This window comes from Nannobrachium achirus (genome assembly GCF_963921795.1).
Source record: "Nannobrachium achirus genome assembly, chromosome: 16".
Lineage (NCBI taxonomy): Eukaryota > Metazoa > Chordata > Actinopteri > Myctophiformes > Myctophidae > Nannobrachium > Nannobrachium achirus.
Genome location: NC_137823.1, coordinates 52484333 through 52511439, shown reverse-complemented (window position 1 = coordinate 52511439; position 27107 = coordinate 52484333). Strand labels below are relative to the sequence as shown.

General features: G+C 41.8%; 2 protein-coding genes across 2 annotated transcripts in view; both read left to right on the top strand.

Annotated features, from left to right (window-relative positions):
* The window catches only part of nt5dc1 (5'-nucleotidase domain containing 1), an 88566-nt gene extending 67517 nt beyond the window's left edge, over positions 1 to 21049 (top strand). Inside the window, exons 10-12 of the mRNA XM_080743965.1 lie at positions 11329 to 11502; positions 16455 to 16623; positions 20204 to 21049. Of these exons, the coding sequence (XP_080600091.1) occupies positions 11329 to 11502; positions 16455 to 16623; positions 20204 to 20316 (456 nt within the window). The 3' untranslated portion in view covers positions 20317 to 21049. The remainder of the gene's footprint in view (positions 1 to 11328; positions 11503 to 16454; positions 16624 to 20203) is intronic.
* A 4084-nt stretch (positions 21050 to 25133) lies between these two features.
* The window catches only part of dse (dermatan sulfate epimerase), a gene marked incomplete at its 3' end in the record, with an annotated part of 39873 nt that continues 37899 nt past the window's right edge, over positions 25134 to 27107 (top strand). The window contains exon 1 of the mRNA XM_080744359.1: positions 25134 to 25234. The remainder of the gene's footprint in view (positions 25235 to 27107) is intronic.

Genomic DNA, 27107 nt, shown 5'->3' with positions numbered 1-27107 from the left:
TTGAAAATAGCAGATCTATCGCGAGGCGTTGTGAGCATGTAGGTCGGCTATTTTCACAATTTCTGCCTCTATATATTTGACAATTTGGACAATGTTTAATTTGTCATTTTAGAGGTATTAGAAAGTCCTTAAATTGGCACTTTAGAAATGTGAAGATACCCTCTATATACTTAAACTTTATGTTGGTTTGTTTATAGTTGAGTGAGAAAACAATGTTGCACATTAAGTTAATCATCTGGGGACCCCCCAAAACATTTGGTGGGTTGTGTGTGATGTGATGACGTCATCAAACGATAAAGTCGACTTGAACTCAACTTTTTACTGAGTCGAGTCGACTTGCAAAAATCACAAGTCGTTAATGCCCCTACAACGCACAGCAGAAATTTAGTCCAGGAAACATTGTCAGTGATATTACATTAGTAGCACTGACATGGGTGACAACATAGCCGCCTCCACAAGAATGTATCTTTGCTTTGTGGTTGATTCAGGCACAGATGAGAGCTTTGCGATCAATCATCTCGGGGCAGATTCACACCAGGGTGAGGGAGGCAGCCACACGTCCTGCAGCCTCTTGGCACAGCTGTTGACAGGGCATGCCGAGTGCCAGCAGGCTGCCTGCTGCCGACTTCAAGACCAAGTCCAGTCTTATAACAAAATCTGTGATTACACCAAGGCATACTAAATAGATCAATCAATTCTTTATCCTCCTCCTCCCCCTCATCATCGTTTTCACATTTCTTTTGGAAAATCTCGGAAGAGTTCAAACTGAAATGTAGACTAACTAAGTCACGAGATGTATGAATTACAGATATACGTACGTACTCATATGCATAGGCAGAGCAACTTCAAACAAATTCAGATTTGTTGCGTTCGTGACATATGCCTTTTGTTTAGTTTAAACAAAATAGGCCACTCACTCCCACTATTCTTGCAAGCTAATTACTTTCACATATACCCTGAGATGATGTGTAAGTAATTTAAGGGAGATTGATCCCCCAAAATCTGTGTTTTTAGAATAGTCCCCAGACTCCCCACTCCTTGGGTTGTTTTTTTCCCACTGTATATAATACAGTATGTATGTATATGCACATACTGTATGGAAAGTTTTGGGAAAATCGATTTCATATCTTTTTATATTTAATCAATGATTTAAAAGTTGTTTATTGTATTTATTCATTGCTGGAAAAATATAGACCAGCATTAATATATGAAAATGTGAAGTAAGCATAGCGTGGTGGTTGACTGTTAGTCCTCACAACACCCCTTTGGAAACATTTGAAAACCGGAGAAAGAGGCTCGGGTACAGTAGGTTGACCACCAATCAGTGTGAAAAGTTCTCCTTTGCTCAAGGGGCTGGCATCAATCATCCTCTATTGTCCAGTGTCCATCTCGTGTGTGTACATGGATCCATTTAGAAGTGATACGCCTTTTTGTGATATTTTAACCACATTTGTGTGTGTTTGTTTGGTCAATCATTATGAAATATTCCATCTTCTTTGCCCCATGACCAATCTTTCCACAGAGAGGTTTGTTCAAATCCATGTATTTGAGACAACCAGACGAACAGACAGACAAACAGACACTTCAGAGGTGCTCTGTCTTACAAGGGGGACTGCCCACATAGGCCGAACTCCCGTTGGGTCGAACAGTGTCGGCAGGTTAGATAATCACCTGCGTCACGGTTACTGAGGTTAGGTTTATGGTTAGGGTTAGAGTTAGGCATAGTTTTACTGAGGTTAGGATTAGGGTTTGGGTTAGAGTTTGGTGGTCGATCCAAAGGATGTTCGACCTAATGACATGTTACCCTTACAAGGTCAGTAGTTTTGCGAGTCATGAAACAAAACAACGAAGAAAATAGCATTTAATGGTAGAATTTGTGATAATATGAAATCTAGTCATGAACTCTGAACTTTTAAAATGGTGAAATTGTGGTTACCACCTTTTGCTTTGTAAGACAGTACAACATGCTGCCGATACACAGCCTTCCCTAGAGTGATCATTTTCTTCACAGCCAATTTTCTACACGGAAGAAATATGAACGAAAACCACAAGAATGGTGACTTCTCTTCTCTTTCCGTCCAGTGTAGTAAAAGTGTCACAAAAAAACGCTTGTGTCCCTTAATTTCTTTTACTGTGCGTAGCGTAGCGGAAAGGTTTTGGCCTGGAATCTTGCTCAGATGTAACTAGCGCGCCGGAGAAACTTTTTTGGCACACGGGAGAGTTACGTTGCCTTAACAGGGGCGTCAATTGGGTATGGCAGGGGTATGCAGCACTGGTTATAATGTTGTTAAATTACAGTAAAATAACTACAAATGCAAAATTTTACATAATGGTCACTTCAACAAGGTATTATAATTATATTCTCCACACTTGTATTCTCCCCAGCTTGACAAAATGGTATATTACTGTACCAGGTTACGCAGGTCAGATGCACAGGTGCAATGCATTATTGTTAATTGTGGCACGTTTACAAACATGCTAAGTTTAGCTGCACTTGAAAAACCATCCCGGGCTGCCATATCCAGCCCAAGAAACCGTAGAAACCTGTGTAATTCTTTTTTTCAGACATTGTGAAAATAGCAGATCTACTTGCTCACAACGCCTCGCAGCTTTTTCACAATAGAACCGTGTTATCCAAAATGTAATGCCTCTTTTCCATGAGGACTCCCATCTTTGCCATACTCTAGCATTTGCTGAACTGACGCCACTGTGCCTTAACCCAGCCACCCCCAAACTCACCAATGGATGGAATACTCGTCATCATCCATCCACGTCCTCAGATCTTCTCTCTCTCTCTCTTCCTCCCCCCCTTCCTTCCTTCCCTCTCTCTTACCCTGGCTCGGGGGGCAGGGGCGTCGCACCAAATTCTGGGCCCTGGGTACAAAGATTCACTGCGGGCCCCCTGCACAATTATTTTTATGCTTTAACTATTGAAAAATAGCAGATATAAAAGCTTGCAGCGCGGCACCGAGTGCCGCGCTGCAAGCTTGTAGATCTGCTATTTTTTAAAAGTTGTGAAAATGTGTGCTTTGAATATTTCAAATCCTTCTAAGGTTTAAAAAAAAAAAAAAAAACTGTTTCTATGTCAGTGGTGCTCAAACCTTTTCACGTGAAGGACCCCCAAAATGATATGTATTTGGCCACGGACCCCCATCTCAAAATATTTAGTTCCAGGGACCCCGCCCAGAAGCAAAATTTGAGTTACAAATGTTCGCTTAAAAAATACATATATTCAAAGATTTTCACACATTTTCACGACTTTTCAAAAATAGCAGATCTACAAGCTCGCAGCGCGGCACTCGGTGCCGCGCTGTGAGCTTGTATATCTGCTATTTTTCAATAGCTTAAGTATAAAATAATTAAGGCCCCTCCACCTTGGGCCCTAGTTACTCAGTCCCCCCCTTGTGACGCCCCTGCTCAGGGGGCTCAATGCCCTGTCTGTTCCTCCCGCCTCAGCCACGTGGAGCAAGCTCTCGCGGAATGCGAGTGTCAACCTGCACTTACGGCTGCTTTTGAGCAGCTCCTCCGGGGTGACTTGAGGCGCTCTGTGTTTAGAGTTCTCTCCACTTTCACCTGACATGGCTTACCACAGGTGGGGCTGAATGGAAGCATTCAGGCCAGGGCAAGATTACACCCACCCACTTACCGTCCTGACCAACCGGGGTCACGGCTGGGGTGACGAGTCACGTAGGAGATTCACTGGCTCAAATGTAGGGCTGTCATCATGATAATGATATTTTACGATTTAATTGTCACACAAATAATTGGGATTAACGATTTGTAATTGCGTTTTTGTCGCTGAACACTGGAACATATGAATAAAATGATCATTTCTGTTTGGCTTTTAGGCTTTTTGAAGTTGCACAGGCCAGGTATGACTTGTTTAAACCTAAATATACGATGAAATGAATGACATATTTAATGACTAATACTTTCATGGTGCACTTTCAGCTATTTCCTATATTCTTTTCGAAAATATTTGAAAATATGTGAACCTTTTTCAACATGGAAACGATTATGTTGCAAAATAATTACGATTAGACGATTATGTAATAATTGTGACTGGCCTCGATCACGTCCTGGATTCACTGGCTGAAATGCAGGTGCAAATGCATGATATTAGGGTTGAACTATCAATTATTTCCCTAGTGATTATTTGCACATTTTCTTGATAATATTTTTTCTTTCTTCCCTATTTCGAAACGGCTTACTTGTATAGATAGTATCAGATCTAACAAAACTAGTTTGATCTATTTCTCTTCTAGATTAGTCATGAAAAGGTCACACCTGTGGCTGTGGGGAACCAGACTTCTACTCTACAATGTGGTTAACTGGATTCACCTGGTGTCACCGGTCTAAATGGTTCCCTGTGTCCCCAGTATCACAACTGAGAAGCCCTGGCCTAAACCACCCTAACCACCTAAACCCTATATACTTACTTTACCGGAGTCCTCCCATGGATCTGTACTAGATCCTCTAGTAGACCCCCATTAAGGAACCCACAAAGTCCCTGGAATCCACTTTGAGAACCACTGCCATACAGTATATCTTAGTCGGAATTTGCAAACATACAAGCTCACAACGTGCCACGTCGCGACACAACAGGAGCATGTAGATCGGCTATTTTTGCTGAATATGCACCCCAGGCCAGAATAGGGACGCTAGGGTTCTTGAAGTCCTTATCTCCCTGAACCTTTCCTGTCAGATGTGTCATTTTGCAGCCCTCCACTCTCTGTAGCCCAGAGACCTCACACAGTGGAACACAATGGTCTCATTAAGGTACCCTTGCCTTCTAAGGGCCCCCTGTCTCTCTGTTGACCCGCGGCCCGCTTTATCTGGAATCTCTGCTGAGTGATGTGGTGATGATAACAAGACAAAAATAATAAAGTCTGCAGACACACTGGGTCATGGCCTTGGTAGCCTTACCTCCAAGCACACGCTTCACAACTTAAAGGATAACTTAGTTTTTTTACAACAAGGGTTCATATTTTAGATTGTAATTAGAGAAAAGAAAAGATGAGTGTTAAAATTATTCATTTACTGCTTTCTATTGTTTTAGCAATTTTATTAGTATTTTGATTTCAGTGGTTGGGGGCATGCGTACACGTGGCTAAATATGTCTTTTTAGACACAATAAGCTGGCAATTTCATTGTTACTATTTACACCAGCCGCCATAAGTTACATATGCCCATGAAAGATTGTGGTGCATCTTGTGAATGGGCTTATTGTGTCTAAAAATACATATTTAGCCACTTGCATGCAAATCAAAATAGTTAAAATCACTAAAATTATAGAAAGAAGTAAATGAAAACATTTTAACACTAATCTTTTATTTGCTCTAATGACTATCTAAAATATGAACCCTTGTTGTAAAAAAAAAAAACAAAGTTGTCCTTTAATCCAGTGATTCTAAACCTATATTCCAAGTGGCCCCCTACAATAATATAACATGAATAAAAAAATGACATGGTATTTATTTCTCTAAAATGAGTTCTCATTGTGACACTGATAAATAGGAATACTATGTTAGTTCCATTGATCCAAGCCAGAAAACAATCGATTGATTGATCATTAAAATAAACATGCCCTGAATATGCACATGGCCCACCCATCTGACCTCTTAACATGGTAGCCGAGGGCCCTGATCCAGAAGAGCTTGAGAACCAATGGTTTAACCACTTTTCAACCTGGCTTCCCTAAATTGAGAAAGTCATTATACTGTAGGTGAAAATCTAGCAAAAACAAAATCACTACATGCTCACGACGCATTGCCCTATAGATCTGCTTGTAGATTTGCTGTTTATTTTTTTTACTTTTAAATGTATCTGAAAGGTTTTGCATTGCATGCCCAAAATAGGGACTCCAGGTTGAAGTGCTTAATTTGGTTAACAGGCCTGTAAATGCTACACGCTAAGAGCAGTTGACACAAGACTTTATATTGAAAGCTACAGTACGTGTTGTGTCAACTACACAACTTGCTAAGAACCGCATTGATGATGAATTGGGGTGTCTGTTGGACCGCAGCAGTATACTGTACAGTGGAATACAATGTCTCATTGACTGAGACATTATACAAGACCTTCATTTAGAAAAAATGTCATCTTGTGTGACAGAATGATGGTCACATAATGACCTGTTGTCAGCCGGGACAAAGACGAGAAAAAGCTATCTGCCCAAGAATCATAAGATGAGCATTCCAGGGCGACGCGTATTTTCACTAGAGCCACTTTAGCCTCTCTGATTTGCTTCATTGACATGTTGAGTGTCATTCCGGTAATTTGCAGGCTAACGGAACGTTGTCTCAGCACCTTCTATAATATTTTGCCTCTGTGTTGGAATGCCGGGACCTTGTAAATATTTATCATACTGATCGCATGCCGTCTGCTGCAGAGGCCAATGAACAATGGTTGGCGTACTGAACGGCCTTGCTTTTTTTTCTTTGCTTTTTTTCCCTCGGCTATAGCGCACAGCTGTGGCTAGTTCTGGGGGGGAAAATATGTTTTTACATTTCATACCTTAATCCAGAGGAACTTAAAACAAGTGCAGCTGTACAGTTGAGTTTACCTTGGATTTTTTTTAGAGACACATCATGGCAAGCAAGCACCCGACGGATCCTCTGTTTTTTGCCATTGTAAGAAGGAGAGGACAAGAGTTCCACAAGGGGGCGGTTCTTTTAAAAACATGGAATCGGTCCAGCTGGAAATGTGATGCCTGAAGGCTCTTCCCCACTGGCCCACCTCGCTGCCTGCAGCCCTGCTGTTTGTTGATGTATGGAGGCAGGGGTGTCGCACCAAATTCTGGGCCATGGTTACAAGAATTCACTGCGGGCCCCCCATTAATGTTCTTCATAGGGAGAGGGGGTTTAACCCATTTAGACTAGTGGGAACACATCATTACGCATTATTTTGTGCTTTAACTATTGAAAAACAGCAGATATACAAGCTCACAGCGCGGCACCGAGTGCCGCGCTGCGAGCTTGTATATCTCCAATTTTTGAAAAATGTTGAAAATTTGTGCAAGTATTTGAATATTTCAATTTTTTTGAAAAAAAAAAAAAAAAACATGTTTCTATTTGGTGCTCAAACCTTTTCATGTGACCCCCCCAGAAGCAAAATTTGAGTTATAAATGTTCGCTTAAAAAATACATTATTCAAAGATTTGCACACATTTTCACGACTTTTCAAAAATAGCAGATCGAGTGCTGCGCTGTGAGCTTGTATATCTGCTATTTTTCAAAAGCTGAAGTATAAAATAATTTAGGCCCCTCCACCTTGGGCCCTAGTAACTCAGTCCCACTTCCCCCCCCCCCCTTGTGACGCCCCTGTATGGAGGACCTGTACTGTAAGCGCACCACAAGGGTCCAGAGTAAAATCCTGAGTGGTAATTTAACTCTGAGAGTGTGCAAATGTACGAGTACGAGTTACAAATTTGATAAATTGACGCTGAGGATTTTATTGTGTTGAGTGATCTCCCCGACTGCATGAATGCATGATGGACACTCCTTTTTATGGTCATTCTGCAGGCGTCATGATTAACATATGGGTTTATTTAACCAGGAGCTCGAAACATGTGTTTTATCAAAGGGGAACCTGGTCAAAAGAACAGCATCACGACATAAGAGTCAGATAATGTATAACCATGCTTAACAGCAAAATACATGCCGACAAATGACATATGTTGAATGACAAAGGGCTTAGGTTATGACCTTTCACCATCTCTTTTGTTTTGCCTTAAGCGTTTTAGAGGAGTATTTTTCCCTGAAGACCATTTTCATGAATGAGGCCCTAGCCTTATTCTGTCCATGCATGTATCATTTTCATTATCATTATTGGAAGTAAGAACTTTTAATGTTCAGCACGAGTGCCTTTAAAGATGAGGTTCGATGAGAAATGCCACATGTGGTGCATGTGTGTTCAGCTGTATTATCTGGGTGGTGTTGATACAATAGCTACCGTCTGTGGTGGAAAAAGTTCTTACGTAGATGTGAAAGTATCAATAATAATCTGCGTAATAATCTAAGTCCAGAATTCTAAATTTACTTGAGTAAAAGTACAAAAGTGTTGGTATCAAAATGTAGTGTACTTAAAGTACCAAAAGTAGAACTCATTATGCAGAATATCGTATTTCACAAGTTTTCAAATGTATAAAATGTATAAAAAAATATTTTGAAAATTGCATATTTACAAGTTCACAAAGCGATGTAGATCATCTATTTTCAAATGGCCGAAATGTATTGGGCTGAAGTGGATAATGTATGTTTTGTAATAATAAGAAATCTAAAATCTGTAGTGGAGTAATACTGTATATAATATTTGTATCTGAGATGTAGTGGAGTTGAAATAAAAGTACAGAATTTTAAAATACTCCAATAAAGTAAAAAATACCTTTGTTACTTTCCACCACTGGCTACCGTTCATGTGATGGAGCAGTCTAGCTAAGCACAAGTTACTTAAGCAGCAATAAGTCAGAGCAAGGAGATTTATGAGTTTTAAAGATGTTTTCTTTTTTCTTTCTTTTTTTTTGCGGGCCAACCTTGCACCAGGACTTGTGCTGCAGCCAGAGAAAGTACAATAGTGATGCACTTAAAACATATGGCTTTCATTTAAGGGTCTCGCTCGATTCATGCCAACATTTTACAGCCATTTCGATGCTCAAACAAAGTGCAAACTACATCTTAAATTTAATATCCGTCCCTAAATAGGCTCTGTGTCATAATACTACCCTTAAATACTGGAAAGCCTTTTATTTTATTAAAGGAATTTAAGGCTTTGTTCGGTTGAATTCTGTATCGCTTTTCGTTTCAATCTCATGATCTCACATTCCGGTTCTTCAGTATTTCCTCTCCAGTTTGACCGGTGTAGAACCATATACTGTAAGGTACAGTAACTGTTGTCAAAATGGGAATTAAACGCTCTAAGTGCTGTGCCCCTTGCTGTCAATGGAATGCTGTTCAGTTTAAGGCCTGTCTCAACTTGTTTTCCTTTCCAGACATTGAAGACAAAGGAAATACGATGGTCAAAGAAGTCATGATGAGTTTTGCAGGCTCATCGTGTCTGGTCTAGTTGGCCTTTGGGGCAGCATATGTTGGCTTTATTGAGTTTGACTAGCACCGAGTGCTCTGCAGAAAAGAACTCCAGTCCAACTCCAGTTTTTACTGCAGCTCTGCAGTCAAGTAGACTCTGCAGTCAAGTAGACAAACCAGAGCGGTTGTTCCCAAAAAGTGGTGGCAGGGGACCCTGATCTTTTTATGGGGATCCCTTATTAAAAAATGAAAAGGTTTCATTCTGATTATAGTTTTCACATCTCCCCATCTGCAGTATTGTGTAGACCAGGGGTCTTCAACGTTTTCAGGCCAAGGACCCCTTAGCTAAGAGAGATGAAGCAGGGACCCCGACAACCTTTTCATAGATTCCATATAGTTTCATTGTTTGACAGCGCGATCAATCATCAGTGTATTTTGGATTCATGTCAATTTGTGTTTTCAGAATTAACCACTTGAAACGTCAATACTTAATAAACTTGACCTTTCACTCTGTACTTAGTCTGCTCTTTTTCCCCTCTACACCAAAGGTCTTTGCCAAAAATAGCCGATCTACAAGCTCACAACGCCTCGCAGCTAAAGTTCTCAGAATAAGGACACTATAGGGTTCAAGTGGTTAATATAAAAAAAGAAGAAAAAAGTTTCTTTCTATCACTCAAAGATTTGGAGGACCCCCTGTAGTAACTCTGAGGACTCCCTGTTGAAGACCCCTGGTGTAGACTAAAGCATATTCAACAATGGAAATACAGGAATTCCTTGGGATAACGTTCTGTTAAATAAGTTCTGTAGTTGTGACCGTAGGTCGCAATTTACTATGAGAAACGTCACAGCTTGTCCGTGTCTGTGTAGACGTGTACGCATTTTTACGGTCTGTGTGTTTTCCCGCTCTGATATCATGCTCTGATGTCACTGTGATGTCAGGGGAACCACTCTTCCAGAATGGGTTTGCCGCTCTGACATCACGCTCTGGCTTCGCTGTGAAGTCACACTAACAGAATCCCTTTCATGCCCATATATGGAGTTCCCTGATGTCGTCAATATTAATGATGCCCTGTTAGAGAGATCCCTGTGATGCCAGGGGGAACAAATCCCTTTCATGCCCATATATGGAGATATGGAGATCCCTTTGATGCCAGGGGAACAAATCCCTTTTTATGCCCATATATGGAGATCCCTGATGTCCACTTCCCTGATGTCCACATCACTGTAGCATCTCTTGCCATTAGACTGATACTTGATCACATCACCTAAGTCTAACTTGGCAAATCAGTAATGGTCAGTCAAAAACAGTTTTTGAAAAACATAGGGTCCCATTTTCGATCGCGGACCCGTGTTCATGGGTCATAAGTAAATATGTATATTTTTTATGAAAAGAAAAAACAAAAAGATTTTCAAAAAACAACACATTTGAGACATTTCTTTTATTCTTTTCAAAACTTGTGACAATAGCAGATCTACAAGCTCAGATTGTGTGGTGAAGTAACGTGTTGTGAGCAACTTTTTTAGCTGTTTTTGGAGCGGTGAAAGCGCTCCCAATAGACAGGTATGTCCGTGGGTATGTCCGTGGGTGGGTGGGTGGCTGGTAGGCTGGGTGGCTGGCTGGCCGTGTCCGTAGCCTGGCAATACCTTGAGTGGCCACACACAACACACTAGTTAAAGGAGGGGCGCTGTTGTGCAGGCACACACACACACAGCTTCTATGGCACTATTGTGCAGACTAGACACACACACACACACACACACACGGTATAGCTGCTCAGATTCACCGCTCCACTTCGAACCGAGGTTTGATTTTTAGTAGTAGTTGTAGTAAATTCATAATGTTTTTTTTTTCTTGGTTTGTTGGAGCGGTGAAAGCGCTCCCAATAGACAGGTATGTCCGTGGGTATGTGGCTGGGTGGCTGGCTGGGTGGCTGGCTGGGTGGCTGGCTGGCTGGGTGGCTGGCTGGCCGTGTCCGTAGCCTGTCAATACCTTGAGTGGCCACACACAACACACTAGTTAAAGGAGGGGCGCTGTTTTGTGCAGGCCAGGCACACTCACCACTCACTCACAGGCACAGTTTACAGTTTACAGTTTAGGCATTTAGCAAGCTGCTCAGATTCACCGCTCCACTTCGAACCAAGGTTTGATTTTTTTTTATTACGTTTGGGTTCCGGGTTGACTTTCTCCTCTGGGTCTCCAGCTGAAATCGTCTGGGAACCCCTGGGTTCTTAGAAGTGTGAGCTGAGTCCAGTGTTTGCAGCTGTTAATGGACCCTCCCTCCCGTGTCATTCTACCCCCCTCCAGGTGGTGTACTTTGGTGATAGCATGCGGTCGGACATGTTCCCCGCCAGCAGCTTCGGCAAGTGGGAGACGGTGATGGTGGTGGAGGAAATGGAGGGAGAGGGCGTCCCCAAGAGCGACGCGGCCAAGTCCAACGAGGCCCAAGTCGAGCCGCTGGAAAAGAAGGGAAAGTTTGAGGTAAGTTCACACAAGCAGCTGTTTCCGTTTAGCGAGCTCACCCACCATTGCTCCCCCCCCCCCCCCCCCTCTCCCCCCTCCTGCCTGCCCCCTACGAACCTCCCTACCCCCATGCCTTGGCTGAGAGCCACCAACATACCCCTTTGTAGACCGTGTCTTTGCATGTGTACACGTGTGCTGCAGTGTGCGCAGTATGCAGGGTTCGATTTGCTGGGGGGGATGGAGGGTTGATCCATGCCTCTGTTTTTGATATCCACCCCTCTGATCTTTTTTATGTCTGGTGGGCAACTGAGGATATGTTCTTTTTTTTTTTTCAATGGATAGAGCACGCACATCCACGTGGTCGTGGGTTGCAGGACAAACAGCAATACAACAAAAATAAAATAGAGTCTGTACACTAGGGATAATGGGACGATAAGCGATATTATCGTTTATCACGATAAAAAAAAACTCACGATAATCGTATCGTGGAGATTTAATTTATCGTGATATCGTCCTCCGTCATGCACTGGGATCAATTCACCTTTTGTTTGCCGAGCTGCATATCCGGTACCACTTAAACCCTCTATAATTGGTAAAAGGTACTTATAATATACGTACTTGATACAGTCTTTTTTTCACTCTCTATCAAATGTCTTTGCGGAAATATTGCCGATCTACAAGCTCACAACGCGACGCGTTGCGAGCTTGTAGATCTATGGCTATTTTTGCCAAATGTTCCACCCCAGGATAATGGATTTTGATTATCGCGATAATATCGTAAATCTCAAATTTCTTTTGTCACAATCATTGTGACATGAACTTTTCATATCATCCCATCCCTACCGTACACTGGTAATAACAAAAAGATCCACTTATTTATCGCTCGTCGACGTTTCAATCAGTTCAGAGATCCTCACTGTACTGAAAGCTGAGCCATGCAACATTCTGGAGTATCTGACCTGCGGAGAGGAAGGAGGAAGCTCTAATGATTATGCTCTCAACAAGGATGTACAGTCATGCTGCCCAGAGCTGCCATCTCCCTCAACATAGCAGGCCCTGGCCTGTTGAAAGCTGCAGGTCTTGCACAGTCGACCTCTCTGTGACAGTGGGCCACACTACAGGATGTGTGTTCCACTATACACACAAGAACACGAGTCAGCGTATCTGTGGCAAGACAGATTAGATAGACACATGAAGATTTACCAAAAAATAATAAAAATAATCTCCCAATAGGTTTTAGGCTTGTCCAAGTGTGCATGCGTGTGTGCGTGCGTGCGTGCGTGCGTGCGTGTTTTTCACTCAGCTAGACGCTGTGAAGAGAGAGTTGTGGTAGCAACATGAGACTAAATATTAAGCAATGCTATGCATTGCACATTAGCAGATTAATAAGCAATATGCACAGTTGACCATAACTATTTCTGTGGATAACTGTTAAGCTAAAATGTCTCTCTCTTTCCACATTAAAGCCTGATTTATACTATACTATTTATACTAGAGCATACCTTAAATAGCAGATCTACAACCTGTGTCACAGATGTGATTATTTACGGAGAACGAAATCGACAAGGAACTACTACAGTATGAGTGTAAATTAGGCTTAAAATCCCTAATGTGGCCACTGAGCCAGTACAGTTCAATGAGCAGTGCAAGGTAACCGACATCGCCAGGGTCTCAGTGTTCTTTGAGGCAAAATCTGTCGGATCTTAATGAAACCTATTTGGAGAAACCTTATTTCATTTTATATTATTTTGGCTGTCTGCTCCTGATACACTGTAACTTTATTTTCAATTTTTTTTAAATGTCGCACAGTTTAAGAGAGTTAGAGGCCAGTTGTCTAGTGTGGTGTGTGGTGTGGTGATCTCTCGCCAAATGTTTGGACAGCCATTGCAATAAATCTCTTCTTTCACCATTTGAACCCCCGAAAATACTTAAATCTCAGCTCTGAGCTTTTAGATCGACTCTTTGTTCTTGGTAGATAAGTGTAGAGGGAAACAATTAGGGGGCCTAGTATGGAGCCCTGGGGGACAGGGGTGTCGCACCAAATTCTGGGCCCTGGGTACAAGGATTCACTCACATTTTGTGCTTTAACTATTGAAAAATAGCAGATCTACAAGCTCACAGCGCAGCACCGAGTGCCTCGCTGCGAGCTTGTAGATCTGCTATTTTTGAAAATCGTGAAAAGGTCTTTGAATATTTCAAATCCTTCTAAGGTTTTTTGAAATACCCATGTTTCTATGTCAGTGGTGCTCACATATTGTCATGTGAAAGACCCCCAAAATGACATGTATTTGGCCACGGACCCCCATCTCAAAATATTTCGTTCCAGGGACCCCCCCAGAAGCTAAATTTGAGTTACAAATGTTGCTTAAAAAATACATACAGTATATTCAAAGATTTGCACACATTTTTTATTTTATTTTTTAAGATTTGTTTTGGGGCTTTTTATGCCTTTATTTGATAGGATAGTAGACTGACAGGAAATGGGGAGAGAGATGGGGAATGACATGTGGCAAAGGTCGTCTGGATCGGGAATCGAACCGGTGACGCCAGCAGGCATCATAGCCTAGTATATGGTATGCGCCTTGACCACTAGGCCAGCGGGCACACATTTTCACGGCTTTTCAAAAATAGCAGATCTGCAAGCTCGCAGCGCGGCACTCTGTGCCACGCTGTGAGCTTGATATAATGAAGGCCCCTCCACCTTGGGCCCTAGTAACTCAGTCCCACTTTCCCCCCCTTTGTGACGCCCCTGCTGGGGGACCCCGGTCAATGAAGTATATATGGGTGTATTAAGTGGTTAAATCTCTGTGTTGTTTCCTGTCCCTGATAGCATATCTGACATTCTGCACGCTTAGCACATTTTAAAACACCACATCCTGTTTTCCAGAAATGCTGTGCTCATCAGCACATCATCTAGAAATGATAACTGTCACAGTTACCGGTACATCTACTGTTTTGCAATGGTTCTCAACCTGTGGGTCGGGAGCCACAAATGATTTTGCTGGGTCCCCAGATGTTTAGCTAAATGTTCATTGTTTTTACACTCAACGGTAAACAGACCAACATACAGTATAAGTGTATACAGGGCATCTGCACATTTCTAAAGTGACAATTTAAGGACTTTAAAGACCTTTTAAGTACCTCTGGTCAAGCATTGGTCAAATTGACAAATATTAGAGGCAGAAATTGTGAAAATAGCTGATCTACATGCTCACATCGCCTCGCAATGTATATCGGCTATTTTCATAATGGAATAGATAGTCAAACTTAATGTAATGCCAACTCCTAATTCCAAGTGCTTGTGCAGGGTGCGGAGTCTCCAGTTAAAATATGATTATTTTGACGGTCGCAGCCTGAAAACCACTGCTGTATTGTGTAACAGCAGTGGTAGTAATAGGAGTGATTGTAATGCTGTGGAGTTAAATGTCAACCAAAGAGCTTTATTCGATGAAGGCAGTTTTTATTTTTGTATTTTATATAACCTTTATTTAATCATGCAGACAATGAAGAACAAGTAGTTCTTATTCACGACTTTAGCCTGACAAAAGGCAACTTCCCTTGAGGGAGAGAGGGGAAGGGGATAAAATGAATCAACATTCAGGTTAAGAGCAAATAAAAACTAAGCAATCTTGTAAATCACAGTAAGAGGGAAGAAAATAAATATTCAAAAAACTGAAATATTTGCACACCAATGCCGTATTCAGTCGACAGACAAAAACTAAACAAGCAGGGGCTGAAGGACAGCAGCGTTCTTCTTTAACTGACTCATACTGACTCATTAAATTACAATTAAGTAATAGGATTGGGTATTTCTGGGAAATGGGGGCGATTTTAATTCTGTGTCATCCTCAGAGCAGTTTTTTTATGATGAAAGCGGTTGGGGGTTAGTTACCTCATTCACAGTAATTCCATTGGAGTTCATAGTGGGGTTGTCTTCTCCGTATAGCAGGACCAAACATGTCTGGGGAACTCATCTCCAGGCCAGTTACAGTACAATAGTAAATAGGGCTGTAATAATAATCATCTTTATTGTCCCCTAAAGGATGTTTGTCTTCACGGTCTGTTCAGAAACAACACCAAAAAACAACACACAACCATATAGCACAAAACAACATATCACATGACACAACACTTAGACAGTACATGAGGTTCCTATCAACAGGCCAGTTTGTTTAATGCCGCAATGGCCGAGGGGACAAAACTCAAGGGGCCAGTTAAACTATTTTAAAATGTTTTTCAAAATGGTAAAAGAAGGCAAAGAAGTTTAGGGATAAGGGGTAAAGGCACGGACGGAAATAGGGCCCAAGGTTCTGTGTCTTCGCCCAGATGGCATGAGGTGGAAGTAGCGACACAGGGGATGATCAGTTTCATTTGTTATTCATGGGTTGCATTTGGAGTCCTCCACCAGCCATTTTGAGGACCACACAGGTGTTTTTATTAACGTAGAACATTGGTTCTATGCCAATCAGACAAACTGAACACCTGTGTTGGTCCTCAATATGGCCGGTTTAGGACTACAAATGCAACCCATGAATTGCAAGTGCTAAGCGTGTGATGGCCTTACCGTATGTCACGATCAAGCTTGTAGATCGCCGATTTTTGGCAGAGACAGAGATGTGGTGTAAGAGGGAACTAGACTGCACTCTGTCGAGGTGCCAACTTGCATCTTGTGCACTCACGGCCATGTATGGCCTACTTGTGTGCCATCAGAGTGCGCAAGTACTCGCATATCTGTTTCCCCGGTGTTATTTATTTATCAGCTCGCACTTGTCGATGGTCACGTCACCAAAAATGCTGGTGGTCCCTGATTGGCTACGGGCGTAAACACAGACAGATACGCGACAGAAACACCGAACGCAGTACTTGGGCACTCTGCTGGCGCAAGTAAAAAGAGTGCACAGAGTGTAGAGGCAACTCTTGTCCAGTTTACTAAATGTAGAGGGTTTAAAATGGTTACCTCCTCTTGACAGGAACAAGGGATGAAGACGCCCTCGGCCGTGTCCGAACAGTGGGGGTCTTACTTCGTTGACGTCCACAAGGGCAGTGGAGCCAATGAGGAGACGCAGAAGCTCACCTGGTGCTGCCAATGCATCCACAAATACAGCACCATGGCCATCCCTAGTGTGGAACACATAGCAGGTAATGTTGGACTGTGGGTGCCTGTAAGTAAAACCTTCTGCACAGTAAAATCATCACTCTGAGAGAGTACAAATGGGAAAGAAGAGAAAAACAGTATATGGAAAAAGGTACAAAGTAAATTAATAATTATAATAATCATATGTTTTACTTTATCCATCTCATCCTCATTTCACCTCCTCCTCTGAATAATGGAATTATAAATATATGGAAAAGGCGAGTCTTTTAATGGTAAATTACATTTGGGGTTAGGGTTAGTTTGACCCTAGTTTTATGTCAAAATAGTTTGACATAGATAGATAGATACCTTTATTATCCCAAGGGGGGAAATCAGTTGCCCAGAGGCAGCACAGCAGTATCAGGTTATTTACAAAGTTACAGAGAAGTATGAAAAAGATAAAAAGAAAAAACAGAGTACAGAGTACAGTAAGTACAGTAAGAGCAAGGTACAACAAGAAAGGGAACGAATAATATACGTAAATATATATACATAAAGTGTCCTAAAGCACAACTATCATTATAATACAGTGCCCAAATCAAAGTGACCATAACAGTCAATGCTAGTTAGTGCAACAAGTATCTCACCATCATGTCAAACACAAGCAGAAATACTAAGAAAAAAACTACTAACACAACCCAATAGTGCAGTGTCCAAAGGTCAGAGCGATGAAAACAACTAGCATAAAACAAAAACAAAAAAACTGACATATCATCTCCAGTCTAAATGATTTAATTGCAATTTGATAACAAGGGGTGGGAGCTTTTTCACTGGGCCTCACCACATTCTTGGATGTCTGGATTAACGACCAGCTAAGTGTTTCTCTTAGCCTACATATGCAGTGAGCAATGATGGGTCACCAGACCACAGCCCCCCAAATTGCAACCACCACTGGAGGAAACGTGAAATAAATACTCACATATGTACAGTATGACTGTGTACATACAGTATGTGTTTTGCCAAGGAACCTCCAACACACATTGGGCCAGTGTTTAAAGAAAGTGTATAAAGAAAAAATAAACAATCATTTGAAACTCAGGATCCATATGGGAACGCTGTTGCTCCAATGATGATGAGATCTCAGCCTCCGTGTGACCAGCCTGTGACGTCACTCTGTCACCTATGGCGTCAGTCATCTATTTTCTGTTTTCAAAGTGGGTGACGGGGCACCCTGGGGTGCCGTGATGGCAGTCCAGGGGTGCAGCGAGATCATTTGATAGTATTTGGAATTAATTTGGACACTTAAAAAAATATTTAGTATCATTTTAAACTTGAAGTACAAAGTTATTTTCAGTCAGTTCTAACCAAAATGGCTATTATCTCAACGTTTTCCTCACAACATAATCACTAGAATATCGTCACTGTCGGGCAGAAACCTCGTATCTCCAACTTTCAAATGTGTACGTCTTTTGGTAAAGCAAAGCCCTGCTTCATCATACAAGACTGTCGCACAAAACTAGTGAAAACAGCCGATCTACAAGCACACAACGTTGTGTGCTTGTAGATCTGCTGTTTTCACTAGTTTAATACATTTTATAGATGATAAATACAAAAGGTTTACACCCGACAACGACTATATGCTACAAATATAAGGTGCTGGGAGTGAAAATTATAATGTATTAAAAAAATATTTATGGGGTGCCCTAGCTGAGACAAAAAAAGTTTGGGTACCCCTGATCTATGACATATCTGTGGCGTTTCAGACCGATCACAGCCCCTTTGATGTCCATTATAAAATGTGTTAAATATTGTATTTTATTGTATTAGTTTGGTTGGCCTAACAGGGCAACACACTATAGTTACAGTACTTGTCCAACTTTATTATTCAAGAGTGACCAAAAGTTTGGCGCGCTACTTTCCATTGTGGTCCTGTGTATCAATTCATCAAGACATATAAAGACATACAATACTATAGACCAGTCGTTCTATAGTGGGGTCCAGGGACCGTCAGGGTTCCTTGAAGTGGTTCTAAATGGACTCTTACAGGCCTGTAACTCAGAGGTATGGGATGTTGTCACGATTTCAAAGGCTTGCTGGCTAGCTATTCATCAAACATCATTAACGTTATCCAAAGTGAGCTAGTGAGCTGAGTGTGCTTAGATGTTGGCCATGCTTGACACATTCTATCCTGCAAGCTTTCGCATTTTGCAACACACTGTATTAGCCTTCAAAACTACCACAGCAACAAATCCATACGAAGGGAAATCACTGGCAGTGTCATCCACTGTTGAACTGAAAAAACTTAACCCGATTGTGCGGAAAAGTTTTATTTAAGCTTTGAGACAAAACTTCTGTCCCTTCTTCTTTCATATTACAAAAATGCTTCTCTAAACTTTGTTTCCCTCTCTTTGGAGAGGTTTGGTTTGGCAGAGCTGCAGTCATTTTCCAGACGTGAGGGGAAAAACAGTTGAGCAACGGGCCACTCCCAGACACTGAGGATAGTTACTGGGTATTAACAACTGTAGTGGTATTGATTATGTACAACAGGCTTCCATACAATTCCTGATTCACTAGACTGCTCAGTGGTTGTTCAGCAGTGGTACAGCACTGAACATACCAGCCTCCTCTATATCCATTGTTAGAATACAGCCGTCTTCAACAGGGGATCCAGGGCCCCTAGGGGGTCCTCGGAAATACTGCAGGGGGGCCACCAACCAAGTCTTTGTGTGATAGGGACCTATTTTATTTCTTACATTAACCATTTGAATCCTCGCATTTGGGGTGAACATTTGCTGAAAATAGCAGATCTACAAGCTCACAATGCGTCTGCAACGTTAGCTTGTAGATTGGCTATTTTGGCAAAGAGGTTTGTTGTACAGGGGAAAAAGAGTAGACCAAGTACAGAGCTAAAGGTCAAGTTTACAAAGTATTGAGGGTTTAAGTGGTTAAATATCTGAAAACACATTTAACATTGTATTTTTTTATCCAATATTTAGTGAGGGTCACCGTTTCATCTCTCGCTCTCAGCTAAGGGTTCCTTGGCCTGAAAATGTTATAGTTATGTATTATTGATCCAAGACCAGCAAAACATCACTTCTGATAACATGATTTTGCATATACTTTTGTGCAATTATTTGAATTAACAGCTTTAGTTCAACCCTATATGCTGTACGTCTATCCTTGGCTCACTCCTCTTTCTCTTTACACAAATCCTTACCTCTCATGACAGGCCCAGTATAGCAGTGTTTCTCAACCACCGTGCCTGGGGACCTTTGGTGTGCCCCTGAGAAGGGTCAAGTGTGCCCCTTGAAACTGCTTGAAAGCCAGCATTGTATTTATCATTTTAAAAATGATTTAAACTAGTGAAAACAGCCGATCTACAAGCTTGTAGATCTGCTGTTTTCACTACTTTTGTGCGACGGCCTTGTATGATGAAGCAGGGCTTTGCTTTGCGAAGAGACGTAGAAATGTGAAACTTGGAGATACAAGGTTTCTTCCCGACAGTGACAATATTTACACCCTCGTATTATGTTGGTGTGCCCATGGATTCTTGGGACATGAAAAGTGTGCCCATGCAGAAAAAAGGTTGAGAAACACTGCATTATAGGGATGCTAGGGTTCATAATGGTTTCTCTTTCGTTTCAGCTCTCCCCCTGGACTACAAGTTCCCCAGGTTTTCTCCCGACAAGCCTTGCACCACCGGTTACTACCCCAGACCCCCGGATTCCCTGTTGAAGAGGTGCCAGACTCTGTCCTAAAGACGTCCTCCCTCAATCGTCTGCCTCAGGAGAGGAATGTGCCTCCATTTTTGCTGTGTAGTCACCTCTCTCCACACACACACACACACACACACACACACACAGACATGCACGCACGCACACACACACACACGCACGCACGCACGCACACACACACGCACGCACGCACGCACGCACACACACACACACAGACATGCACACACGCACGCACGCACACACGCACGCACACACACCTGACTCCCTCCCCATCTGTGGAGCACAGGAACACAGTAAAATCTGCAGTGTTCATTTAACCACTTACAGTAAGCCGTGTTTTATACTCCTTCGTACAACGGTGTCGTCTGAGCAGCCCTGAGCCATCTGAGCAGCCATCTGCTGAGTGGACCAGTAAAAGTAACTTAACCTCCCTCAGGGGCCACAAAATAACACCCCCCTTCTCGCACACGCACGCACACGCACAAACAAACACACACACACACACACACACACACACACACACACACACACACACACACACACACACACACACACACACACACACACACACAATTCAATTCAATGAAATTCAAATGGCTTTATTGGCATGAGAAGACATACAGATCGTTAACAAAGTGGAACAATAGAATCAAAACTAAATAATGTATGTACAATAACAAGTGAAGGGAATAGAAATGATGTGTTCTCAGAGCTGGTACATTGAACACTGAGACAAATCTAACTTAAAAAAACAATAAGAATCACATACCACAGTCATAGATAAAGTGATAGTGCCAGTTTAATAAGACCTTATTACTGACTTGGTTCAGCAGCCTGATGGCATGGCTTGTGGAAACCATCCCTTAGGGGCCGTGTCCACAAGGCATCTTTTTTTATCCCCAGCAGAAAATGCAAAGCTCTCGGCTAGTAAATACACTTCCAAACACCTATGTTGGAAATATTTCAGCTCCCAGCAAGCAGAATATATAGGCGCTCAGTGCCTTGTCATTCTCAGTGATGTCATTACGTGCCCATCCCGCATCAAAAACTCATTCAAGTCGCCCAGGGACTCATTCATGTCATGGTCCTGGGGTCCCGGGTGATGCGCCTCCATTGGATTCCATGTTAAAATAATTTACCGGGTCGCGGTAAAAGAAAAACATTTTAAAATTCCACAGACACCACCATTGTTCATGGGTGAAAGCATCCTACTTTACCCTACGTTAACACAAATAAAATCCACATACAAAGTCTTAAACAGGTGATGGAAACGTCAATGTTTTGATTCCACCGACTTCCGACGCCATTTTGCGCACCCGAATTCATTAGGGGCACATGTTTTAGTAGTTTTAGTAGTTCTAAGTTCAAACATTAGCCAAATTGTAAAATAAATATAAGAAATAGGCAAACATTTTGAAAATAGCCAATCTACAAGCTCACAGCTCTCGAAAACATTGTATTGAGGACTCATAAAACTTTTCTGGGACCCATTTGAATGACCACCTGTGGGTCCCGGGACCCATTACATTGAAAACCTAGTAACATCACTGCATTCTGCTGCTCTTTCCAAAAAAACGTGACGCTCCCATTGTAAACAATTAAAAGGACACGTTGCGCTCAGAAACAAAAACATCTTGGTGGACAAGGAACCTGATTCATACTTTGTTTGCGCGCAGAGAATAGCCGACCTACAAGCTCAAGACGCATCACGCATATGACGCGCTGTGAGCTTGTAGGTCTGCTATTCCTCGGCCATTCTCTGCGCACAACGGAGCATAACTTAGGCCTTAGTCCGTTTGTTCGGCATTTGATGCTGCAATGTCCATGCCCTGACTGACGGTAGCAGTGTTAAATGAACACCGAGGACTTTACTGTGAACCATCTTCCCATCCTGGAGAAACCATGTGAATGTACTGTATCTCTCAGTAATAACGCCCACATCTTCTATACGTTGTTCTGTGGTTTAATTGTACTGTAATATGTGGAAATAATTACTTGCCAAAATATGCGTGTGTGTGAGTGTCGGCATATAATGATGATAAACAATGTAGTGATCTTATTGTTTTATGTGAGGACCCCCTCCCCCGACCCCCCTCTCATGTTTCTTATGTACCGTAGAGCCCTAACCAGTTGACCCCATTTAACATTTAAATACACGTCCATTTGTGCTGCACAGGTTTCTTGTTTGACGTTCATAAGTAAGGATACTAGAGAACGTTTTGTTGAAAAATGCACACAGTATTTCCATCCCGAAGTGATTACCTCAAGATGTAACCGCAAACCCGACTCATTACAAGAAACCTCTCCTTCCCTGTGCAAATGGTATTTGTCAGTATTTGTAAACAAAAATGTATTATTACACTGTTGTGTGTTATCAGGGGTTTTCTCTCTTCTTTTTTTACGTTTTATTTCACCATGTGTGTTTTAGTGACTTGAATGTGACGTTCAAGATCTAATTGTTTCCAGTGTCGACTTTGTGGAACGTGTTATTTCAGGTTGTTGTCGCTGAAGAATGCCACAATAATTGTTCTGTGTTTGGCTGTCATAAAAACACAAAACTATCCCACCAGTTTGGGAAAACTATTGATCGTAATGGTTTGATGAAGACTAAAGCTTGATGTTCTGTACTATTTTTGGTTGCAACGTTGCAATGTGCTCTTTTGAGTGACTTAAAACAAGAAATGGACTATAGGCCTATAACTCATGCTTCATGAAAGCTGTACCAGTTTGAGGTATGTTTTAACTGACTTGTGAATGGTTATTTAGTTGGTGTGCTTGTGCATAGACAAGTTGTGCCAGTGGTGCCATGTCTTATGAAGAAGTTAATAAGTAATTTGACATTAAGCAGAATATAATTTAGATGACAGGAATGGCTGTGAAGTCATGGTTATTAAAAATGAATGATTACTTTTGCTGTGTGTGCAAATACAGCTTTAGTGATTGTACACCCCTACCCCATCTGATTTGGAAACTTTTACATGCACATTTGCCTTATGTTCGATTCATTAGTGGTCTTAAGTTATTGAAAACACAGGGAAAGTTGAATTATGTGTTCCTAGTGTTGAAGTACTGTCGATGAAATAAAATGTTCTATGATTTTGTTACACAGTGAGTTGCCTCTGCAATTACTTCTCCCTTTTCTTCACCTTATCACCGCAGCTGTGAACAACGTAATGTATCTGGTTACTTTTAACCAAAATGTGAAACTCACGCGACTCGATATGATTGCTGTAAGTTGTGAGGTAATGCACCACATTGCCTTCATACCAGTGGTGTAAAGCAGTGTTTCTCAAACTTTCAAATTTCAAGATCTCCCCTTAACTCTGACAGTATACAAATGATGGGTTCATTTGGTTCCATTTGTACACTGTCAGAGTTACAGACTTGTATGGGTCAATTTAGACGCCCCCTAAAGGAACCCACAGAGTCCCTGGAATCCACTTTGAGAACCACTGGTGTAAAGTAGCCTAACTATTACATTTTCTTAAGCACTGTACTTAAAGGAGTAGTTCACCCCCAAAATGACTTTTTTTCTATTGATTAGTCACGCCATGGAGACTAGAGTTCAATAATATTTTTAGTTTTTCATCGCATTCCTAAGACAAAAATGTGATAACAATAAATTTACCCCCATTCGTTCCGGATGGGGACCCGTTTCGAAACGGGTCAATGGGGGTAAATTTACTCGAATCAACTCTACTCATGAGTAATCAATAGAAAAAAAGTCATTTTGGGGGTGACAATTTTGAGGCATTTTTACTGGAGTATTTCCCATTTCCAATACTTTTACTTAATCTACTCCACTACATCTCGGATCCAAATATATCCGAGATATTTTACTCCACTACATTCAATTGAACACTTTAGTTACTAGTTACTTTGTAGATGTTGATCATTATCACAAAATATACAGTAACCACTTCAGCCCTATATGCATTTTGGCCATTTGAAAATAGATCTACTTGAAGCTCACAATGCGTCCGGATGCGACACATTGTGAGCTTGTAGATCTGCTATTTTCAAAAGATGTTTATACATTTGAAAACTTGACATTCTGTTTAATAGAGTACTTTTACTTTTGGTACTTTAAATACATTTTGATGCCAATACTTTTGTACTTTTACTCAAGTACATTTTGAATTCTGGACTTTAACTTGCAACAGAGTATTTAAAGCTACTGATACTTTAACTTGTAGGACAGGGGTCTTCAACAGGGGTCCGGGACCCCTGGGTGGTCCTCAGAATTACTACAGGGGGTCCTCCAAATCTTTGTGTGATAGAAACCTTTTTTTCTTCTTTTTTATATTAACCACTTGAGCCCTAGCGTCCATATTCTGAGAACTTTAGCCAAAAATAGCCGATCTACAAGCTCACAATGAGGCGTTGTGAGCTTGCTATTTTTGTCAAAGAGGTTTTGTAGAGGGGAAAAAGAGCAGACCAAGTACAGAGTGAAAGGTCAACTTTATTAAGTTTAGTAGGCCTTTTGACGCTTCAAGTGGTTAATTAAACATCTGAAAACTCAAATTGACATAAACCCAATCTATGAACAGGTTGTGGGGGTCCCTACATGCTTCATCTCTCTCTCAACTAAGGGGTCCCTGCCGTCCCTCCCTGGCCTGAAAACGTTGAAGACCCCTCCTGTAGGAGTACCTGAAAGCTTGTGGGAGGGGAGGGGAGGGGAGGGCAGCCACTTAATTTATTAGGTCTCCTTTAAGCCACTTTCCCCTTCTTTCTGCCCCTCCTCGTTCGCCAGCATGACGCTCACTCCACACACACACATTCTTCTCCAGCGCACTGAAACTCCGTTTCGCTCCTAAAAAAAAGACGTTAATATCAATTACCGATTATTAAATTGCAAAAGTTTTTACTTTTGTGGATCGCAGCAGAGATGACTCGTCGTGTGACGACTGGAATACCGATTCGGGACTGCCGGTTTTGACAGGTAAAGCAAACGGATTTTTTTTGTGTGTACCCCTTCATTGCTTTGCTTTAAGCCGTTCGTGATAGAAGAGAACAAGGCTGCTTTTGTGCGTCTCTATTCGGCTTATCGATTGACGCTAATTGATGGCAAAAAAGACGACAAACGGGGGTAGATCAAATCACAGGTTTTAAACGTCTATGTTCTAGCAGCGTCATATGCGTAATGTCTGTGTTTGTCTAAAAAGAAATGAAGAAAAAGTCCTACCCGGTTTTATTTTTAAAAATAATAAGTTTTACGCTTTAAATCTTGAGTCTGACCCAACTAAACTTCGGTGCCACCACAGTGCCAAGCACGAACGATGGGCACACAGGCAGACAGGGCTCCTTTTGGGCACTGGTGCCCAAACACTGGCTCGGGACCCATTTGAATGGGTCCCTTATTTTTTTAGTTTCCTACATTTTGCCAATACATTTTCTTAAATCATTCACCCAAAAGCTAAGAATTTCATGAATAAAAATAATTAAATGTAAGCTACTATAATGTTTTTTTTCTAAGTCATTTAATTAAACGAATACAACAAATGTAATCTAATCATTCCATGATTAATTAGAAAAAGAAGTAGGCCTATAGTGAAATACAAGCTCACAAAGCATCGCCGCTTTGTGAGCTTGTAGCCTAGTCTAGATCTGCTTTTTCCACTAGTTTGGGTCCCGGGAAAACGTCTAATAATCTCTCCTTGGGGTCTCGTCCTGAAATGTTATTGTTTGGGAATGGGAACCACTGTGCTCTCGGTCCCCCGCAGCGCAGGACAACAGTACAGTAGGTGTGTTTGCCATTATGTGGGTAGTAAGCTGCCTAGTAGCGGCAGTAGGCCTACCATAAATTACCATTTGGTGGTTGACAGACATGGAAAACGCTATTTAATTTAGGTCAGCCCACTGCACACTACAAGACAGTTTTCACAGTTGAAATTATAGGCCTAACGTGTAAGCTTGTTTTAATATTGGTAAACCCTTCAGTTTTTTTGGTCGAAAATGAGGCCTGTAGCGTGTTTAGTTTGTTATTCTGGCCTGGAGGGCCTTGCAGGAGCCCCCAGAAGTGCTACTCTATCTACCCTGAGTATAGCCATTTTATTTTTGTTACCAAGTTGATTTAAGAGAACAAAAGGGCAATAGGTTGTCTTCATGACTACGTTATTCAACAGAAAGCAGTTATGGACCATCCCACTTTCAGAAGAAGTTATGGGCTCAGTGTGTGAAAAATGGGGGTAGCCTATCATGGGCTGCGGCTACAGTCACTGCTGACCAGTCAGACATCAGTCCTGTGCGTTTCCCTGACCAGCTCTCTTTTGGCCAAAGGTCCAATGTCCTCCTGTGCACCACCATTGCCCTCAGCCCTCAGGCTGGAATGTCTCGCCTCGGAGGGTCAGATGTCAGCGTTCAACTTGAAAGTAATAGATGATTTCCTGAGATGAGATTGGCTCGTTGTTTACCCCGGCATTAATAAAAAACTCGCACAATAAACCCAAGGACAGCTCATGCCATAAAAATGGACTTCAGTCTAGACAACTTTTAAATCACTACCAAATGGTTTTCCACCCGCCGCAATTGCCAAGAACTCCACTAAGGTCATGGAATTTACTCTTGTGTGTTCGGAGTGGCGATGATGAAGGTTAGCTCTTGTCTTTCTGTAAGGCACAGCATTTTCTTGTAAAAGACTGTCTCCAGCAACTTAGCAGGCCCAGACTAATGTTACTTTAGCAATGGGCCATTTATTACCTCCTCCTCCTCCAGGGTGCTGAGGACAATATGTCTGGCCATCTGGGTGTGCACGCACGGCAAGTCTGTTTAAAAACAGAGCAGACAGTAGTTAGTATCATATTTGCCAAGAGTTG